Here is a 22,343-nt window from a genome sequence, read left to right as displayed (position 1 = left end):
AATTTTATTACCACTATTTCCGTTTGACTTTTTTCTCCACTTTAATAATTACTATTGGTGTCAAAGTTAAGTAGCTTAAGGAAATAAGGGAGAGCTTTTTGGAGCTACTTTTTTTAGGATGTATCTTTTAAAAGGTCTAACCAAGAAAAAAGTCCCCCCTTCCATTAGAAAAAGATTTTTTATTTGACAATATACTAAGCTGTAAATGATCACTCTGAAAGTGATTTTTAGCTGTGGGTTTTCCTTTTATATCTAAGATATTGTATTTTATGTGATTGCAAATATATTTAATGCTGCTTATTCAAATATGCATGAGGTTGACATATTCTGCAAAGGACCAACTTTCTGACTTGGTCATTTTAGACCAAATTTAAATATGGATGTCTTAAAAATGAACAGCTGGGGGAGCATAAATTATCCAGATACTATAAAATGAAGGAAAAAACCACAGCTGGTGAAGGAGATTAAAGTAATGAGAAGCAGGAAGGAATAACTACATCTCATAATTTTTATGACCTGGACTGTAAAAATGGTGAAATTCTGACGTTCCTCTTGGGAAGTTCCAACCCTTTCATGCATGAATAGCAGTGCATCTCAACTGGCCACCTTTGAGGTTTTGAGTGTAGTTCAATTTTTTGGAATTTCCAGATGACTGCCACTAGTAGAGTGTCAATTTTTCTTATAGAAACAAAAAAATTGATAATAATTGTAATAATGGAGTTTGGTAGCAAGTTAGAATGCTTGCATGCCATACTGAAGTCTTGATTTAAGTTTAGTTCTGCTGTGGCTACTATTTCGCGTGCATCCCTTACTTCCTGCGCACTTGGGTTTAGGTCAGTGGTTCTCAAAGTCCGCTGTGCATCTGAATGACACAAAGAGCTTATAGAAACTGCAGGGCCAGTGGCAGAGTTTCTGAGTCCATAGGGCTGGGATGGAGCCTGAGAACCTGCATTTCTAACAATTTCCTAGATGCCGCTGATGGGTTTGATCCTGAACTGCATTTGGGGATCTGCTCGTCTAGGTGAATTTCAGGAGAGTTATGTAATCCTGGCATAAGAAGACCAGGAACAGTTTAACATAATATTGGTTACAAAGGCATGTCTTCATAAGAGTGGATTATGATTTTCCCCATATTTCCAAAATTGGACGTGGGGATTTTTAAATGTCAACAATGGTGAATAACAAAGATTTTAAAAGAGCATACTCTTTTTCGTTTTTAAAATATTAATTGCTTTCCAAATGTCCCCTGTATTTTTAATAATTAGTAATAGTTGATTAAACAAATGCTGTTTATTTTCACATGCTAATATTTAAGGTATTTATACGCACATGTAGCTAGAACTTAAGTTATTTGATCCATGCTCTGAATATTTCTTTTTCATAAAAGTTAGTAGTATACACCATTCCCTGCTCATGTCCGAGATCCCTAAGATGATATATTAGCAAGATCTTGGGGACAGATTGCTTCCACCACCTTGCCTCAACCTGCTTCATACTTCCCTTCACACCTACAAACCAGTACTTCGCTGGTTTGGAGTCCAATCAAATGTAAATGTTCCTCGGATAGAATTTCAAAGAGGTGAATTCCAGAGTAACGGCTAAGTATGGTAGTCAGGAATCTGGTCTGCCCAGATTTACTGCGTGCCCGCTACAGGACAAGCATTTCTACCCCTGTAACTCACTTCACCTTCACAATAAATTTATTACTCCAATTTCACAGTAAGGAACGGGACTTAGCACAAAGAAATGATTTGCTGAAGTACCAACAGACAGAAAGAGGCACTTCCAGGATCTGAGCCTGAGCCTTCTGATGCCTGGTTGAGGAATCTTGCTACAGCTTTGTTTCTATTTTAAAAAGAAATCACAGGGAGATCAGCTCGGTGCTTTGTGCCCGCCTACAGGGGTGGGACAGGGAGGGTGGGAGGGAGACACAAGAGGGAGAGGATATGGGGATATATGCGTCTGTATAGCTGATTCACTTTGTTATACAGCAGAAACTAACACACCATTGTAAAGCAATTATACTCCAATACAGATGTTAAAAAAAAACAAAAACAGTAAGGCCGACTTAAAAATTGCTTCAAAATTTAAAAGGCTAGATCTCATGTTAAGTGTCCTTACCATAATAAAATTTAAAAAATTTAAAGTATAATGTTGGTATTTAGTATACATTAAGTGCTTAATAAATATTAGTTCCTTGTCAAAAAAAAGAAAAAGAAATTAAAGAAGGTAAGGGAAAGTTGTTGCTGTTGCGATTACTGTCGTAAACTACTCACAACTACTGGTTTTATATGGACAGATTTAGAGTGCTAGTTGGGAGAAACTGATTCCAGCTTGGGATGAAATTGTTTTTCTAGATTTCTGTTTTAGCCAATGACAGGAATAAGGAAGCTTTTTGCCTTTTAAAAACTCTAAACGTTTTGCAGAGCTGTTAAGTTACGAGCACTTTTCTTGTAGAAAATGCACGTGTACACAAATGCACAACATTTCATAGTTTTCAGGGGATTTACAGACCCTGCACCGCACCGTGCCTGAAGATTTTCTAGATTCTCAGAGTCCACTGACCATAAGATAAAAACCACCCTTCTGGGCAACTCAGCCCAAGGGTGGGGTAGGCGTGGCAGGAATGTTTTTACAGCTACTTGGAAATTAAAAGCAACTCCTTGGATTTTTTCTTTGGAAGTAAAGGTGTTAAAATCTGTATAATGAGCAGCTTATAAACTTAATGGAGTGAGCTAAATAATCATTAAAATCTAATTTATGAATACTGAGGTGGATTTGATTTGAAAAAGAATGGAGGACAAGAGAAGGATGAAAATAAGAAGGGGAGTTGAGAGAGTAAAGGAAGGAATGCGGGTGGGCAGCTAGAGAGGAGGAATGGAAGGGGAGACACATGGAAATGACTGACGGGACAGAGAGGGAGAGGCTGTTCACAGACCTGCAGAGAGTGGAAAACACTGCAGGAAGGGGAGGGAAAGAAGAAACAGTTACGGAGGATGCATCTCCAACCTGATTTTGCTTCCCATTAAGTACTGTTTCCACAAGAGTCATGCCCATGCTTGTCATCAGAATTCAACTCTAAGTTTGAAGAAAGAGACCTGAATGTCTTTCCTAGTGTTATATTCTCTCTATTAAAATTCACCAGGATTCAGAGTAATGAACATCTTTCAGGACCAAATAGAAATCTGCATAATTTATCTCCCCCCCAAATAAACTACAGTTACATTTTCAGGAGATGGGGGAGAGCTTACCCACCTCCTGAATAACTATCCCTGAATCAAGAGGACACATACACACACACACCCCTGCATACACACATAACTACAAAATCAAGAGTGTAGAAAAATATCACTTCTTCAAATATCGGCTGCTGTTTCAATAAGATAAATAAACAGACAAATCGTGGTTGCTCCTGGAAATATTTAAATTAAAAGACAGACCTTCCTAAGGTCATGCAGGTGGGACTCTTTGAGTCACTGTGAGTTAATATTAATGTCTGTGGGAAAAGCAAATGTAATACCAACTGTGTCAAGCGTGGCTGCAGCCTGCCCTCCCTCTGTCTGAGGTCCTTGCACTTAACTTTGAGCTGCTCTCTGCAGGAGGAGGGCTCCATTTCCCCTGCTGGAACAGGGCTGGCCTTGTGATGTGCTTTGGGAGGGATGTGGCAGAAGGACCAGTGTCCCCAGCTGTCTCAGCCCAGGTTGCAGGCACGGGGACAGAGCCAACCCACAGAGGCCTGCAGAGGCATCGAGAAAGCGCAGCAGAGGCAGGAAGACCGTGTAGCTGATCTCAGCTGAGCCCAGCTGGGATTGCTGCCCCACAGAATCTGAGCTAATACACAGGAAAGAATGGATTTTTTTTTAAAAAATGGAAGTATAGTTGATTTACAATGTTGTGTTAATTTCCAGTGTACAGCAACGTGATTCAGTTGTACATATATATGTCATAGTAAGTAAATATATATATATATATATTTTTTTTTCTTTTACAGATTCTTTTCCATTATAGTTTATTACAAGATAAAGAATATATTCCCTGTGCTGAACTCTACTCAATACACTGTAATGGCCTATATGGGAAAAGAATCTAAAAAAGAGTGAATATATGTATATGTACACCTGATTCACTTTGCTGTACAGCAGAAACTAACACAACATTGTAAAGCAACTATACTCCAATAAAAATTAATTAAAAAAAAGAATATATTCCCTGTGCTATACCTAGGTCCTTGTTGTTTATCTATATAGTGGTGTGTATGTGTTAATCTCAAACTCCTAATTTATCCCTCCTACAACCCTTTTCCCTTTGGTAACCATAAGTTTGTTTTCTATGCCTGTGATTCTGTTTCTGTTTTGTAAATAGGTCATTTGTGTCATATTTTAGAATCGACATACAGGTGATATCATATGATATTTGTCTTTGTCTGACTTACTTCACTTAGTACGATCATCTCTAGGTCCATCTATGTTGCCGCAAATGGCATCATTTCATTGTTTCTTATGGCTGAGTAGTATTCCACTGTGTATATATTATGTATACACACACAAACATATATATGTATAAAACCGCATCTTCTTTATAAGAATGGATATGTTAAGCTAGTAAAATAAATGTAAGATTTCCTTAAGCGCCATATATTTTGTATTTCAACTTCATTTTCTCATTTCTCTCTGTACCGAGAGGTCTCAGCAACTTGACCCTGGTCCTCTGTCCCCTGGTGCTACTGTGACCCGACCCCATCCAGCTGTGACTCGGGGCACGCTCACCACAGTTGTCCTCGTCCTCCTGGTTTCCACAGTCGTCCACACCATTACAGTGGAGCAGCTGAGGCAAGCATTTGGTGGTGTTGCCGCAGGGGAAGTAGCCCAGGGCGCATGCGACATCCTGCCCGCTCCCGGGAGCAACTGTGAGGAGGGAGGGGAGAGAGGTTTACCCAAGGCACTGCAAAGAGTGGTTTCCCCACGTTGCACAGACCTTCCTTCTTGTCAGCCTGGCAGGCACCACCGTCCGTATGCAGCCTCACCCTGCGCACCAGCCTGACGCCAACTATTTTCCAAGAACCTCCACCCCTAAAGCATGTTCTTTTCCGTGTCCCCAGGAGATGCCAGGATTCTCCGCTCTTTGCTTTTTCTCATGTTTCCCACCTGGAATGTCCTCACCATCCCTCTTTTTCTATGAAATGTCTGCCCATACTTTACAGTTGAGCTCAATTCCCCTCTTCTCTTTCAAAAATATTTCATCCAGTCATTTTAAAAATCAAGACTTTCTTGCATTGGTACCATTGGCTTAGAATTACGGCTGGTCTGATACTGGGGGAAGAGGAGGGGCGGAAACGGGAAAGCACAGCCCATGCTCACTCATATGGGGGGTAGTTCCCGAGGGCAAGGTCCTGCGCAAGACGCCGTGCTGTAGCATCAAATAAAATGGTTCCCGACCCTTTCACATTGGCCTCCTTTGCTAAGTAATATGCATTTAAGGTTCCTCCGTGTCATTCCATGGCTTAGTAATTCACTTCTTTTTAGTACTAAATAGTATTCCTTTGTCTGAAGGTACCACAGTTTATCCATTCACCTAAGGAAAGGACGTCTTGGTTGTGTGCAAGGTTTGGCAATTTTTAATAAAGCGCCTATGAACATCTATGTGCAGGTTTTTGTGTGGAGGGACATAAATTAACTGTGCCATTTAAAACCTCAGATTTGTAGGATTTCAAAGATTATTGTAGAATCCAAGATAATTCTGTTGCTTATTAACTTTACTAAGTTTGTAAATCATTGAGACCTTATAGAATAATAATAATCAATTATAAAGAAAAAAACAGAATAGTTTGAACAGTCAGTAAAGCTTGTTGTGTAAAAATGTATTTGTGGTCTATCATCAAAACATGAAAAGAATAAAAGTGACTATTTCCTTTGTAAGATACAGTGGAACATTTTGATAACAAGGCAGGTGACATTCTCCTAGGGGAAAAATCCATCTATGTCAGGTTTTAAGTGTCTTTACTTGTTTCAGAGAACATCATTTGATAAAGGAAATAGTCAAACCTATTTAATAATGAGCTTTTTACACATAGTGTTCTCACTTGTGAAATTATTTAAAAATTATTTATCAATCTCTTCTCAACGAATTGATTAGAACAGAGTCAAGACACAGGATTTGTATACCACAGGGTGTCATTGGTAGAACACCACACATTTCAGAGACCTGCAGTGTACATGTAAATACATTGATCTGTGTTGAGACTGCTTTATGTATTCATTAATTTTTTAAGAACCAACTTTAAAAATCAAGAGTTTCAGAAAAATTCTTTGATGAATTGTCAGGCTTCAGTCACAGAGACTGTTTGAAGGCATTTTAGCTAAACATACCTGCCTGTGTTTTCATCCTGCTGTTTTGAAAATTCTTCTCTAACTTACTTTTATGAATATTGTACTTTTATGTCCTGTCTTTAAAATTTATATTTAGAAGCAGGTATAGTTCTTTTAAAACATTTTTATTTATTTATTTAATTTATTTTTTGGCTGCCTTGGGTCTTTATTGCTGCGTGCGGACTTTTCTCTCCAGTTGTGGCAGGCAGGGGGCTACTCTTCATTGTGGTGCGCAGGCTTCTCATTGTGGTGGCTTCATTTGTTGCGGAGCACGGGGTCTAGGCATGCGGGCTCAGTAGTTGTGGCTCGTGGGCCCTAGTGTGCGTGGGCTTCAGTAGTTGTGGCACATGGGTTCAGTAGTTGTGACTCGCGGGCTCTAGAGCGCAGGCTCAGTAGCTGTGGCGCGCGGGCTTATTTGGTCCACGACATGTGGGATCTTCCCGGACCAGGGCTCGAACCCATGTCCCCTGCATTGGCAGATGGATACTTAACTACTGCATCACCAGGGAAGACCCAGAAACAGGTATAGTTCTTTAATGATAGTGTCATGAAATCAGTCCTACATTTTCAAATATTATGATTCAGTAAATAAATTTGGAATCTTAGAGATATTTTAAAAATAACTTTTTTATTTTGAGATGATCTCAAACTTGAAGAGAAGTTGCAAATATATTATTAAGAATGTTTTTCCCCTCTGAACAATTTGAGAGTAAGTTCCTGACCATGCTCCATCCCCCTAAAAACTTTGGTGTGTATTTCCTATAAGAAAGGACATTCTCCTACTAGAAGGACATTCTGCACACTAGAACCATCAAAATTAGAAAATGAACATTGATCCCTTACTGCTATTTACATCTCAGAACACATTCAAGTTTCACATATTGACCAAAAAATGTCCTTCATAGTGAGAGGATCTAGTTCACAGTCATTCCTTGAATTTTGTTGTCACAGTCCTTTAGTTTCCTTTGATCTGAAATCATTTCTCAGTCTTTCCTTATCTTCAATTATTTTTTAGAGTGTTCCTGAATTTTGGTTTATTTCATCATAATTAGATTTAGGTTAGGCACCTTCGGCAAGAAATTCACAGAAGAGATGCTCATGTCAACCTGTCAGGTAGTGCAAGATCTACTTTTTCCCATTCCTGGTGATGATCACTTCGGTCACTTCATCAAAGGAATGTCTCCCACACTTCTGCATTGTAAAGTTAGCCTTTGTGATTAATAAGCATTTTGTAGAGGGGGTCTTTGAAGCTATGTAAAAATCCCTTCTCCAGGTGAAGGTATTCCCCTGCTCTCTCCTGAATCAGGAGGAGAACAACCCTTATCACTAGAGAAGGAAAGTTGTCACTGAGATGAGTCTGCACAAGCAAACTACTAAAACAAGCCTCTCTTCCACTGGTTTTCCCATGGGTTTACCTGCCCACAACTTACCACCTACAGAAGCCCAATCGCCCCCTTCCCTCTCTTGTCACTTTCCCACAATTTATCATCTTTGTTAAAATAGTATATAAGCCCTCAACTCTAACCACTTCTTTGAGTTTTCACTTCTTTTCTATGGAGACTCCATGCATGTACAATTAAATATAATAACATCAATAAAATTTATAAACTTTTTTCCCTGTTAGTCTATCTCTTGTCAGTTTAATTTGCAGGTCCTATGTACAGAATACAATACTTTCTTTCCCAATTCCCTTGCTTCTCAGTGGCTAAGAGGCACAGCTCTGGCAATGAGACACGGGTGCAGCCTGCTGAGGAAGTCCTGAGGGGTTAGCTGTCCTGACACAAGAATGGATGGAGCAGTTGCCATGCCTTCCACCTTCTTCCTGCCTTTCACATGATGTAATGTGTGGAGCTGCAGCAGCAGTCTTGCAGCTATGAGGAAACAAGCTTGGCTTGTGAGGCCAAGAAAACTCACAGGGATCTGGGAAATGCCAGCCCTGAAATCTTCGGGTTAAGCAGCATCCTCCTTACGTGAGAAAAACAAACACATCCTTGTTTAGGCCATGGTAGGTCAGATTTTCTCTATTTTGTAAAAAAAAAAAAAGAATGCTTTCCTAACATACATCAAGAACTTAAAAGTGTCCTTTCTATACACACACAGCCTCTTTCCAGATATGAAAAAAATCTCATGTTGGCAATTTATTTGCAAGGATGGTTGAGTGAGTAATTGAAAGACTGGTGGGGGCCTGGTGGAGGGGGCAGTACAGGAGGCCACGCTCCCTGAGCCTCAGGCATGAATAACCTACACATATCTTCAGAGTTGGTGGGGTTAGTGTTCTCTGTTGGGCTGTGTAGATCACCTGGGGATAAAAACATCACAAAGCTATAAAATCTTTCCCTGGCAGCCAGTGTACTGAAAGCTCCAAGGGAGATGACTGGGGAATAAAAAGCCAGTTTAGGGTAAGGAGACATTGTTGGGACTTCCCACAAACATTATTTTAACTTTCCTGGACTAGGGGAAGGAAGCTTGTCTTTACTCTTGAGGAAAGAAGCCCTCGATGATGAAAATAACTTGTATGCATTTTATAACTTGGCTTTACATTAATGTATATCCATAGTTCTGAGCTTTCTCTGACCTGGTGGTAAGCAGTTTAATTTCATATATCAAGGTTTTTGCAATTCACAGATATCAGTGCAACAAAGAGAGGTGCTTGAAAAGTGAGTGTAGAATTCTGCAAGGATATTAATTTGCCATTGGAAGGACAACTCTGTGTCTTAGCAGGAACAGATTCTTGCCTTCTTAGTTTGCATGATATACTCTTGCACTTTCATATTAAAATAGAAAAAAATATCCTATTTTGTTGTTAATACGCAAATCATGAGAGTAGAATTCATGGCCACTTGTTTTAATATAGAATATGTAATTGGTACAATATATAGTCTTTCTCAGATTCTTTTCCATTATAGCTTATTACAAGATTCAGTACAGTTACCTGTGCTATACAGTAGGACCTTGTTGTTTACCTGTTTTATATATAGTAGGGTATATATGTTGATCCCAAACTCGTAATTTATCCCTCCCCCACTTCTTTCCCCTAACCATGTTTGTTTTCTCTATTTCTGTTTTGTAAATAAGTTCATTTGTATCATTTTTTAAGATTCCACATATAAGTGATATCACATGGTATTTGTCTTTCTCTGTCTGACTTACTTCATTTAGTATGATAATCTCTAACTCCATCCATGTTGCTGCAAATGGCATTATTTTTCTTTTTTATGGCCGAGTAGTATTCCATTGTGTATATGTACCACTTCTTCTTTATCCATTCATCTGCTTATACACTTAGGTTGCTTCTGTATCTTGACTATTGTAAATAATGCAGCTATGAAGATTGGGGTGCATGTATCTTCTCAAATTAGTGTTTTCATTTTCTTCAGATAGATACCCAGGAGCAGAACTGCTGGGTCATATGGTAGCTCTATTTTTAGTTTTTTGAGAAAACTTCATACTGTTTTCCACAGTTGCTGTACCAATTTACATTCCCACCAACAGTGGAGGAAGGTTCTCTTTTCTCCAAATCCTCACCAATGCTTGTTATTTGTGTTCTTTTTGATGATGGCCATTCTGACAGGTGTGAGGTGACATCTCATTGTGGTTTTGATTTGCCTTTCTCTGGTGATAAGTGATGTTGAGCATCTCTTCATGTGCTTGTTGACCATCTGTATGCCTTTTTTGGAAAAATGTCTATTTAGGTTTTCTGTCCATTTATTAATCTGGTTCTTTGTTATTTTGATATTGAATTGTATGAGCTGTTTATATATTTTGGATATTAACCCTTTACTGGTCATATCATTTGCAAATATTTTCTCCTAATCAGTAGGTTGTCTTTTCATTTTGTTAATGGTTTCCTTTGCTGTGCAAAAGCTTTTAAGTTTAATTAGGTCCCATTTGTCTACTTTTGCTTTTGTTACCTTTGCCTGAGGAGACAGTTCCAAAAAAATATTGCTACAATTTACGTCAAAGTGTATTCCGCCTATATTTTCTTCTAGGAGTTTTATGGTTTCCAGTCTAACATTTACGTCTTTAATCCATTTTGAGTTTATTTTTGTGTATGGTGTGAAAGAGTATATATCTTTTGTGGCTGCATAACAACCAAGACAATTTGGTCCAGTTCTATTATTTTTCTGTAGTTATTAAGAAAGGAATAAAGAATGGCTTTTCAAAATATAAACTTATAATATTGGAGCTGCTCTGTTAAGCCATACATTCCTTACTCTATCTATCAATCCTTATAAACTACTCTTCACTGAGAATCTCTGTTTAGATGGTTCTATGTTGTTTGGCTCTAAATAAGGAAGATTCAGTGATTTCTCGATGTGAGGCCTACATGGAGTAAGCAAACATGTTTCCATCTCTCCGTTTATGTTAGTCTTAGGTGTGTGTGAATTTGCAAACACGCACACACCAGGCATCAAAGCAGGAAGGAAGAGAACAGCAGCAGGAGGACAATGAATGGCTTCATTTGAATCATTGTTTTTTTTTTTTTGCTTATTTTTAAATTAAGTTTGTTTAGTCTTAAATGTGATAGCAAGCTCTTTTAGATAAGGAGTGAATAGATGAGACAGAAAAGTTTAAGAATATGGGATTTAGTGCAAATGTTGCTAAGCTTACCTCACAGGGAAAATACATGGCTTAGGAGTAGATGCATTTCTGAATAAGTTTTTCTTTTTTTTTTTTTTTTTTGCACTGGGTAGTTTTATTTTACAGAGGGGGTGAGGGTTAGGTGGTGTCAAGAAGAGTGACATGGAGCAAGTAATTTTTATTCTTATATTTTTCTTTTACAAATACACCGAAGCATCATGCAATGCTGCCAGCATTGGATGCAATCCTGGGCCACAAGTCGGCACATTCCTTTGCAGCTGGTCCTGTGACGGCAGAACCTTTCATCTCGCCTTTATTGTTTACTATGACCCCTGCGTTATCTTCAAAATAAAGAAACACACCATCTTTTCTCCGGTATGACTTTCGTTGTCGAATTACCACTGCTGGATGTACCTTCTTTCTGAGCTCTGGTTTGCCTTTCTTGACGGTGGCCATCACCATGTCACCCACACCAGCAGCAGGAAGTCTATTTAGTCATCCCTTGGTCCCCTTCACAGAGATGACATACAGATTTTTGGCTCCTGTGTTGTCAGCACAGTTGATCACGGCTCCAACCGGAAGACCCAAGGAAATCCGGAATTTCGCACCAGAGGACCCACCACGTCCTCGCTTCGACACCTTGAGTGCCAGACTCTAAATAATTTTTCGAAGGCTTTCTGACTACAGCAAATCAAGTATTAAATATATCTGGATATACTTTTGCAGTGGGAATTTGTAAGGCACTGGTACCGGGAAATTAATAATTTCAACAGAGAATGGGTAGCAACAGACTCAGAACTGAAGTAAAACACTTAGCAGAGCCCTCGTGATGCAGGGGGCAGTTGATGACGGTGACAGCATGGCAGGGATGAGGCACTGGCTCTGTCAGCATGGTATAAGTTAGTACTTAATGTTGGCATAAGTGCATCTTGCTTTTAGTGATACTTGAATTAAAATTTTTGCAATTACAGTTTGTTTTCATTTGAATACTCTCATATAAAAATCACTCATAATTTAAGAAATTTATAAATTATTATTTTTTAGAAAGCACCCTAACTGAAAAGTTACTCCAGTGCATAAGAAGTCAGGTAAATATTACAGTCAAAATTTGAAGCAATTTGGAAAACTTGCTTAATAATTTTCATCGCAACAGCAGAAATATTTTTGGATGAAGCACTTAAATCTCTTTCTTCTCCTGGAAATACTTTGAGATTAAGTGGATGGAAAAACAGATGAACAGTTACATGTACTGGTTGCCAAGTGAGACACAGTACTGAGTGAAAATCAGTGGCTTTCTTTTTTTCAGCTGGAGGACAAATTATTGTCATTCCCTTATAACTAAAACATACGTATCTGCATTTCGTGGGTCTAGGGGAACTGTAGTGCACAGAAAAGGGAAAGATGGTCCAGACTTTTTGCAGTGATCATAGCTTCTCTTTAACTTAATCGGGTGCCAGAGTAATTCAAGGGCCAAAGCCAAAGAGGAAGTACAGTGAAGCATTTTAATAATGTGGTTTTGAGGAAACTGACCTCATTAACCATATAGTGAGGTGATTATGCTGGGACTGGTTATCATTTTTGGGGGGAGACATGATCTGACCTGGCTTGTGTCCAAATCTTGAATCCCTCTATCAGAACTAAAATCTTAAGGGTTCCAATAAACGTATCTTGGAAGCTAAGTTCCTAGGGATTTATCACTAATGGAATAAAACTGGGCTTTTACTTTTCGACAGACCTTGACAGAAGCGCACAAGCACTTACGAATGTGTCTAGGGAACCCATTTTCTATGGAAAACACTAACACAGTGAAATTATAACCCTCATTCTGTAACAACATTAAACGTTAAAATGGAAAATGTCGGCATGGTTAGTCTGGAATCAATGCAGTCACTGCTTAGAGACAGTTCTGCTAACTTAGGTTCAAATAAAGGAGGTGAGTGTTGTTTCATTGTCTGTAGTGTTTCTGAATAGCCATGGCTTTTGCAAACACTAAGATAAGAGTCTCATTGGATTCTATGACTTATTACCAGCATTTGAAATCCTTTTTATAGTCTATGGAAAATAGGCAGTATTCCTATTTTCTTGGGTAGCTACCCACAGCATAAAATGTATAGAGGCAGTTTGCTAAAATACTTTGTTAGGAAGCAAAATTTACAAAAACAAAATATGAAAAACCATGTACAAAGGCAAACTTTCCCTATATTTAACCCACTTATTTTATAGTTTCTATTTTAAATGCTAACTATCAATAAGTATTTCAGATATCCAATGGCAAAATAAGTAAAAATACCAGTAGTAATAGGGGGTTATTAAATAAATATATAATGTAATTATAGAACTCTGCATTCTCGTATAGATATTCAGTTCAACAACTTGGAAAGTGATGTAGATATACACCTACGAATAAGATATTCAGTTCAACATTTTGGAAAGTGAGGTAGATATACACCTACTAATATAATAAGATATTCAATACATATCCCTGAGTTACAGAAAGTATGTTGAACAACAGCGTATATAGTCTGGTTTTATTTGTATAAGATATATATTTATATCATTTATAGAATTCTGATATACTAACAAGAAACTATTGCCAGTGGTTGTCTTTGGGAAGTGGGACAATAATAGTAAGAGAAAGGGGTGATTCTACTATTCAGTTTATATCCTTGGGAAAATTTGGACTTTTTTCTTTTTAAGTGACTATTCTTTAATAAAAATAATCTGGAAGAGGGATAAATTGGGAATTTGGGATTAACAGATACACAGTACTACATATAAAATAGATGAACATCAAGGACCTACTGTATAGCACAGGGAACTGTATTCAATATCTTGTAATAACCTATAATGGCAAAGAATCTGAAAAATCATATATATGTATATGTGTGTGTGTATAACTGAATCACCTTTCTGTACTCCTGGAACATTGTAAGTCAACTATACTTCAATAAAAAAAATAATAATCTGAAGCTATTTACAGATGATTCAAATGCATGAAAATCTGGTTTGGGGGCAATAGATGAAAATACACTGATTGTAATTAGCTGGTTTTCTTTAGACCTTTTGAAACGAGGTAGGACCAAGCCAGTGGCTCTCAGTCAGGGATGATTTTGCAGCCGAAGGGACATTTGGCAAAGTCTGGAGATATCTTTTATTATCACCACTTGGGGGTGTGCTACTGGCATCTAATAGGTAGAGTCCAGTGATGCTGCTAAGTATCCCACAATGCACAGGACAGCTCACCCCGCGAAAGTTTTATCGTCCTAAAATGTCAGTAGTGCCCAGGTTGAGAAACTCAGAATTAGGCATTGGTGAAGCACCAGTGGGAGAGCACCCCGTGTCAGTGGCCTGTGAACACATGCGCTCGTTTGCAGGGCGGGCAGTTCATTACGTCTGGGGCTTGTTTATCTTCTAGTGGAGATTTTCTAATTGATTTCACGAGATCTTAGAAGTAGATGGACATTACCAAGCAGGGGGACCCGTGCAGCTGTTGTATCTCTTGAAAGGCTGTGATTGCTGTTGTTTTGGCAGGTAACATGGGGAAGAGGCTGCCGTTGGTCCTGTGCTCTGATGCCAGGGACGATTTTCAAGTTAGTTATAAGGAATCGTTTCTTAGCTACAAGGATCATTAAACAATGGATTGGGTTACTAAGAGAATCTCTGGAGGTTTTGAAAAATTGGATAGAAAATTTAAGGATATTCTGCCAAAATGAAGGGAATCAGCCACAAAATATTTTCAGACTGCTTGAACTAGTTCCATCAATCTATGAATAACATAAACAGATGTTTCAAAGAAGTTACCATTTAAAGGAACATTTTAGACTTCAAATTTGAGATTTTGCCATGTGTGTACTCTGATATACACAGAAAACCTTGAAAAATTCAATTGTCTTTACCTCAACAAAGCTGAAAAAAAAAAACCAAAACCAAAACAAAACAAAAAGAAAAACACACCAATGTCCTGACAAAATCCAGGTGCTCAATATCCCTTCGTGATCTTGTCTTAGTCCAGTTTCTCCTGTCTGACTGCAGAACTTAACACAGCATTGACCCATGAACAGATCTGTTTGTGGTCCCCAGCTGTGCCGTGCACACTGCTGCCTCCTTCCAATGAGAAGGGAGAGGGGCCTTGATGCCACTCGGCAGTGTTCTCTATCCCATGCACTCTTCCATCTCTTAGACGATTATTTCCTTCCTTCTCTCCTTGAGCCTCCAGCACCTCCTGAGGCCACCCGAGGAGCCTCACAAATCCCTGCATGGACCCCCCCCCCGCCCCGTGAGCTCCACCTCTTCCATGCCCCCTTCACGTTGTCTAAATCCAGCCCCGCCCCTGAGCTCAGCCTCCATCCCTCTCTCCTGCTCAGGACGGATCCAGCGGTTCTCCCTTCTCTCTCAGCATCGTCCATCTTCACCTCTTTCCTGAAACATGCTCTTGGGTCTCCCTTCTTAAAAACAAGCCAGAAGAAAACACACTTCTTTCCCCATGCCAAGTACATCCTCATTTCTCATCTCCCATTTTTAGAAAAACTTGTCAGAAATTCTATACTGGTATCTCTGATTCAAGTTTTGGGTGTAGCTTTACTTCTAAAGATTTGGAGATCTATTGAACACAAGAGTAAACTTCTTTTATGAATTTGGGTTATTGTGTTTGTAACAGGGAAGAACAAACCTGACTCCATATGGGAGCTGCTTCTTTTACTTTAACCTTTATGTTCTATTGCTTTTGCTACGAGTTAATCACTAAAGGGATGTTGCCTACAGCTTAAAGCGTCCACAGTGGCCCATCTCTGGGAACCCTGCCTCCCATGCCTGAGTGTTAAGCTAAAATACTTGTGTTTAGCTCCCAGGAAACATCCTGACCAGGCGCACCTCTGAATGGCTGCAGGAAGGAAGACATTAACACATCTCCTCTCCAGAGTCTGGTTGGACCAGGAAAGACTTACAACAACTTGTCACCATTTTCCCTTTACCTCCTCATCTCTCCCTCTTTGCTCTATAAGATAAACTAGCATCCAAACCCTGGGCAAGATGTTTCTTTGGGACATGAGTCCACCATCTTCGCTGTCTGCTGGCTTTCTGAATAAAGTCACTGTTCCTTGTCCCAACACCCTGTCTCTCCATTTATTGGCCTGTCATGCAGCCAGCAGTATGAACTTAGACTTGGTAACACACTGATGCCTTAGGGGCTTTGAAGGCACTCATGTCCTATAACTTTGACCACAGACTCCCGTGCTTTTGGAGTCCTGTCAAATTTTTATGGTTTTTCCTCCACAATTCTTTATCAGCGGTCACTTCAACTATCATTAATCTGTCTGCTCTATAGAGTCAGTGCTCTGATTATCATTTCTAATTTTTTACTTAAATCTGCTATGGCTAAAAATGCAGATACTCAGACGTTATGTGTAGACCTGTTTGTAAAATGAGCAAATGAGCTATGAACGAGGGCCTGATAAAGGACAAGATTTCCTTCTTTCTCTTTTTTTAATGCCTGGGTTTTCAAGAATCAAAGTTTTGGAGATTCTAGGATGAGTGGTCTGTAGTTGGGTGAGATGTTATTGTAAACATTGCTTAGGGTTTAGTATTCTGCCATAGTAAACATCCAGTGAGCATATATTGAATGAGTGCACATGCTTCCCAACACACAGAATAGCTGGAGGTTCTAAATTTTGTATTTCTACATTTCCAGCATAGGCCTCAAACTATGACACAACTCTTTTCACAACTGTCCAGCCATCCCATTTGATTCCTTCTCAATTCATAGATGACACTAGTAGTGCAGCCAAGAAATAAAGACCATGAATCAGGGGCTGTTGTACATCTTCTTAACAGGCTTTCCATCCAGCAGTGCCTTTCCACTCCTCCTCTCCCAGCTGTGATTCCAGTCTGGATTAGCTCATGTCTGGCTGGTACACTTCTAATGGCTTCCTTTGGATTACACTTTAGCCTTAGAGCCAAAGCCTCCACAACTGGCCACAATCTACTTTCCTAAACCTAAGAGTCCAGTACATTGACCTTTGCACTCTGATCAGTAGTTTTTTCCTTCATGTTTTAAGCATTTACTATATTTGAGGCACTAGCATGAAACACTTTACACACCTTATTTTATTTCATCCTCGTAACAATGCCATTGAGTAGTTATTAATATCATGATCTTACAGCTTAGAAGGTAAGGCATAGAGGAATAACTTGCTTGGGGAATCACAGAACTAGGAAGTGGCAGAACTGGGATTCAGACTCAGGTCTGTCCGACTTCAGAACGTGTGTTTTTACCCACTGCCCTCTACTGGTCCCCCCACCCCCTCCACTGACCTGCTTATAAGACCCCTGAAAAACCATTCATATTTGTGCTTCCCTTTCTTGGCTTGTGACAGTTTTGCTGCATATCTTATTATCAGCTAAGTCTTACCCTTCAAGACCAAGGTCAATTACACCTTCAAACTGACTCCCTCTCTGACTGTTTCTATCCTGGGTGCGCTGTCACCCTTTTAAATCTTTCAGTGCAGGGATGAGATGCTGGCTGCTTCATAAAGGTATTTTATGTTGTGTTGCCCTGGGTGTCCCAAGATGTTTCCCAACGAGGCCAAAGACAAGAATGATGCATCTAAGTAGACATGGTCCCATTGCTACTTGACAGACATGTTGGAGATGGAAGCTCTACAGATTCAGACTCAGGGTTCAGAGGAGCAATGAACCACTTCTCCCTCCTTCACATTTAGAGAGTAAATTAAAAAAGTAAAAGGGAAAAATACGGTTTTCTCATTATTTTTCCTTTTTGGAGAAGTTTCCAGAAACAAACAACTGGATTGATGAAGCCTCATGGAGAATTTTATATTTAATGTCCAAGGTATGGGCAAGAGGGTCCAAACAGAGCAGAGTGGAACATAGGCACCATGTATTCTGAGCGGCAGATCTGACAGTGCTGATAGTAGAGTTATGTTCTATTCTTGGGTGTGCCTCTCAACTGATGGGTGAATTTGGGCAAGGGTCTTCACCTCGCTGGATTTCAGCTCTCTTCACCTGTCAAAGGTGGACACAGTACCAGTGGTTGTAATATTATTTGATTCTAGGAGGAAGATGAAGTGATAATAAAACTGTGTGAAAGTTCATTTTTCAAGGGGATGTAGAAGGGAGAGAAGATAAATGAAGAAAAATTGAGAAGGCACCTAGAATAAAATTGAGCAGGAGAGGATGAGTAAATCTACATAGCGTTGGAGGAGCCAGAGAATCTGTATGTTGCCCACCTGTTGTTGCCCACCTGTTGTCCATCTCCCCTTTGCCTCTCAATGCCTTCAGTCCTGGCTGAGGAGATGTCTGGCTTCAACAATAAGGTTACTCTTGTTTCCCACTTTTCCTGCTGCCTTGGCAATTAAGCACGGCTCTGGGACCAAATCCTGACCAGTGAGATCTAAGAAGCAGAAGTCTTCTAAAGGAATTCCTGGGAAAGCTAACCGGGAAAGATGGAGCTGCATGCCACTCTTCCCTTTCATCCTGCTTTGAACATGGACTTGATGTCTGGAGCAGCAGTGGCCATCTTTCCATGAATTAGGAGATAAGCCTGGAACATAATAACCAGCACAAAGGATGGTGGACTGGGAAATACAGGAAAAGATGAGGACCCTAATGGCATGGCTGGACAGCTGATCTGTTGTCAGCAAACACTTTCTGCTGGACTGTTTATGTGAGAAAAATAAATTCTTATTTGTTTAACCCACTGATGATTGGTTTTTCTCTTTGTTGCATGTAGAGTGCATTTCTCACTGATAGAGAGGGGATGGATGAAAACAGCAATGCAGGCTCCCTACCTGGAGGGGAACATCAGAGCTCCGAGGGTGAAGGAACCCTGGAAATGATTGCCAACCAGGGAAGGGGGAAGTGCGGGTTAGGGTTAAGGCTACAGAGATGACCTTGAAAGTTACGATAGATAAATGCAAGTCTCTGAAGATTGTCTGAGGACAACTAGAAGAATAAGGGACAGGTTAAAACAGGAAGTCCCGTGAGTCACAATTTTAAAGAAAAAGAAATGAAAATGTGAGGAGATGCTTTACCAAGAGATCAGACCCCAAACATAGCAGGTAGCTTTCCTCTGGTGTATTTCTATGACGACTTCTGTAACAGTCTTGTGTTTACATCAGACAAATCCAAATTGAGGAATATTCTATAAGACAACTGACCCATGTTCTTCAAAACTCACGTCATTGTCTCCAGATTAAAGGAAGCTACAGAGCTGAGGATGTGATCCTGGCTGGAGCCTGGATTAGGAAAAAAATATTTTTTTCTATAAAGGACATAATTAGGAAAATTGATGAAATATGAATATGGATGTTATATTAGATAGTCTTATTTTATTAATGTTAAATGTCTTGAATTTAGTCATCGTATGGGGGCTAAGAGAATGTAGTTTTTAGGAGATCCAGGCTGAAATGCTTATGTGGGAAGAGTCATGATATCTGCAATTTACTCTCAAATCATTCAGCAAGAAAACATATGCATGTGTGTGAGTTTGGTGAGAGAGAAAAAGTAAATGTGGGAAAATATTAATGGGTGAATCCAGAGGAAAGGTATATCGGTATTCATTGTACTACTTTGTAGGTTTGAAATTTTTCAAAGTACAATAAAAAAGCTTGGTACATATTTTAATCTTTTAAACTTATTGTAGCTGAAATGGTTTGTAAAGTTTCCAGGTTTTAGATTTTATTTTTTGGCTGAGACATGTGGCTTTCAGGATCTTAGTTCCCCAACCAGGGACTGAACCTGGGCCATGGCAGTGAAAGCGCTGAGTCCTAACTACTGGACTTCCAGAGAATTCCCTAGAATTTTTATTATTTGAAGAATATTTAGCTCACTCCCATCTGCCTGGTATTTGGACACATACCCACACGGTTTTTAAGTAAATATGAAATTACCTGGACACCGAGTGTGTGATGCATGTGTGCTTTAAGCTTTCTCAGAATTATGGGTGTGAGACACAAAGAATTTTAAATGCCAGAAATGTTATTTATAAGATATGTCATTCCATATCATCTGTGTGTTTATGACTTGGAGTCTAATTTTGGAGTGTTATTTTTTTCCATCTTTGAAAATATTTTTCCAAGTGATATTTTTTTCCATCTTTAACCCAAAGGACAATTTCAAAGGCATTTACAGGCTATGAGGGTTGGACAAAGTTTTATTGGACGTGACACAAATGTCTCACGATGCATAGTGGGGATATTACCTTTTGGGGAGGATATACAATAAGCAGGCTTCTAAATGCCATTGTGGGCCAGCTCAGAGCAGGGACTGTTAGCCAACCGCACATCTGCAGATTAAGATTAAGTGGCCACTGCTTCCATTGTAGAATTCCCACGTGGCTGTTATTTTGTGAATGACATATACCATGGGCTTAATTTGAATGCTTTTCCCTGCAGCTACGTATTATTCAGCAAAGTCAAACAGGCTCATTTAAATCTGAAAGTAGTGTTCTCCTGATTCTGCCTTTTCTTGGAGTTACCACAACTGCAGACCATAGCAGTTCCCAACGCTTGGTGCCTACACCTGCACCCCCATGTCCAGCACAGGCTGAGTGTGCCTGCTGCTGGGCAGGGAGGGTGTCTTGGAAGTTCCCAGTGTGCCCTTGTGGACTCTCAGTAGGTCCTGTCACTTCTCAGTTCCCTCTTCCAGAACATGGGGGTTAGTAAAACTCCCTCCCAGGGCTTTTGGTGTGATTAGACAAAACTATTGGAGGTGAAAGAGCCCCTTGCTGCCTTTCACAGAAGTCATATATATTAAATGTGAATTCCCCTTCTTTTTAAGTCCACTGGTCTTCTTTATTTTATATTGGAGTGTAGTTGATTAACAATGTTGTGTTAGTTTCAGGTGTACAGCAGAGTGATGCAGTTACACATATACATGTATCTATTCTTTTCCAGATTCTTTTCCCATTTAGGTTGTTACAGAACATTCACCAGAGTTCCCTGTGCTATACAGAAGGTCTCTGTTGGTTATCCATTTATCCACTGGTCTTGATTTCCAGGTAATTTCTATTGTAAGTAACAACTGTGTTAAATTATATTTAACAGAATCTATACTGTACAACCCATGAAATTGTAAACAGCATGGGGCAAATATTGGCAGAGAAGCTGAGTCACGTGTGGTCCGCTTGAATGCTAACACTCTCTCTGAGATCAAGGAAAGGTTGCTTATGCTTTTCTTTTCTTATAAAAGTCTATCAGGAACTAGTAAATACTCCACTTAATCTTTTGTAGAGCTCTCCCATTCTCAAATCATTCATGATGGAGTTCTAATGAACATAGGCCACCTAAGGGTACTTTGTTTGTGTTGCCAACTGCCTGACATTTTATTTCTGTTTATGCTGCCATCTGAAATTAAGAGTGAAGCCTGTGGAGGTAGGGTTGGGGGAAGGGGCGTCCCTCGGTGTGGGAGCTCTTCTCACCCTGCCCTGGACGGTGCCCCTGGAGCATCCAGGTCATCCCTCAGGAGGCTGAGGCCAAGCGGTGGCATCCTTTCCTGTTCCCAGTGAGCCCCTCGGAACCCAGTGTGGTGCTGTGTGGCTGGCAGGGTCTTGGTGCTCCGGCAGGGTGTCAGGCCTGAGACTCTGAGGTGAGAGCCAAGTTCAGGACATTGGTCCACCAGAGACCTCCTGGCACCATGTAATATCAATTGGTGAGAGTTCTCCCAGAGATCTCTCTCAATGCTAAGACCCCGCTCCACTCAACAACCAGCAAGCTCCAGTGCTGGACACCCCATGCTAAACAACTAGCAAGACAGGAATATAACACCATCCATTAGCAGAGAGGCTGCCTAAAATCATACTAAGTTCACAGACACCTCAAAACACACCACTGGACATGGTCCTGCCGACCAGAAAGACAAGATTCAGCCTCAACCACCAGAACACAGGCACTAGTCCCCTGCACCAGGAAGCCTACACAACCCACTGAACCAACCTTAGCCACTGGGGGCAGACACCAAAAACAATGGGAACTACAACCTGCAGCCTGTGAAAAGGAGACCCCAAGCACAGTAAGTTAAGAAAAATGAGAAGACAGAGAAACACACAGCAGATGAAGGAGCAACGTCAAGACCCACCAGACCAAACAAATGAAGAGGAAATAGGCAGTCTACCGGAAAAAGAATTCAGACTAACGATAGTAAAGATGATCCAAAATCTTGGAAACAGAATGGAGAAAATACAAGACACATTTAACAAGGACGTAGAAGAACTAAAGAGCAAACAAACAATGATGAACAACAAAATAAATGAAATTAAAAATTCTCTAGAAGGAATCAATAGCAGAATAACTGAGGCAGAAGAATGGATAAGTGACCTGGAAGATAAAATAGTGGAAATAACTACCACAGAGCAGAATAAAGAAAAAAAGAATGAAGAGAATTGAG

The 22,343-nt window shown here is 39.9% G+C and overlaps 1 protein-coding gene and 1 pseudogene across 1 annotated transcript in view; both read right to left on the bottom strand.

Moving 5' to 3' along the window:
* RXFP1 (relaxin family peptide receptor 1) overlaps positions 1–22,343 on the bottom strand; it is a 96,648-nt gene that overhangs the window by 62,205 nt on the left and 12,100 nt on the right. The window contains exon 2 of the mRNA XM_033421554.2: positions 4,767–4,904. Within this exon, the coding sequence (XP_033277445.2) occupies positions 4,767–4,904 (138 nt within the window). The remainder of the gene's footprint in view (positions 1–4,766; positions 4,905–22,343) is intronic.
* LOC105747813 (60S ribosomal protein L23-like) lies at positions 11,105–15,204 on the bottom strand (annotated as a pseudogene).

Source organism: Orcinus orca, chromosome 4, assembly GCF_937001465.1.
Source record: "Orcinus orca chromosome 4, mOrcOrc1.1, whole genome shotgun sequence".
Taxonomy (NCBI): domain Eukaryota; kingdom Metazoa; phylum Chordata; class Mammalia; order Artiodactyla; family Delphinidae; genus Orcinus; species Orcinus orca.
The sequence above is the reverse complement of the archived record's forward strand: the minus strand, read 5'-3'. Positions and strand labels throughout refer to the sequence as shown.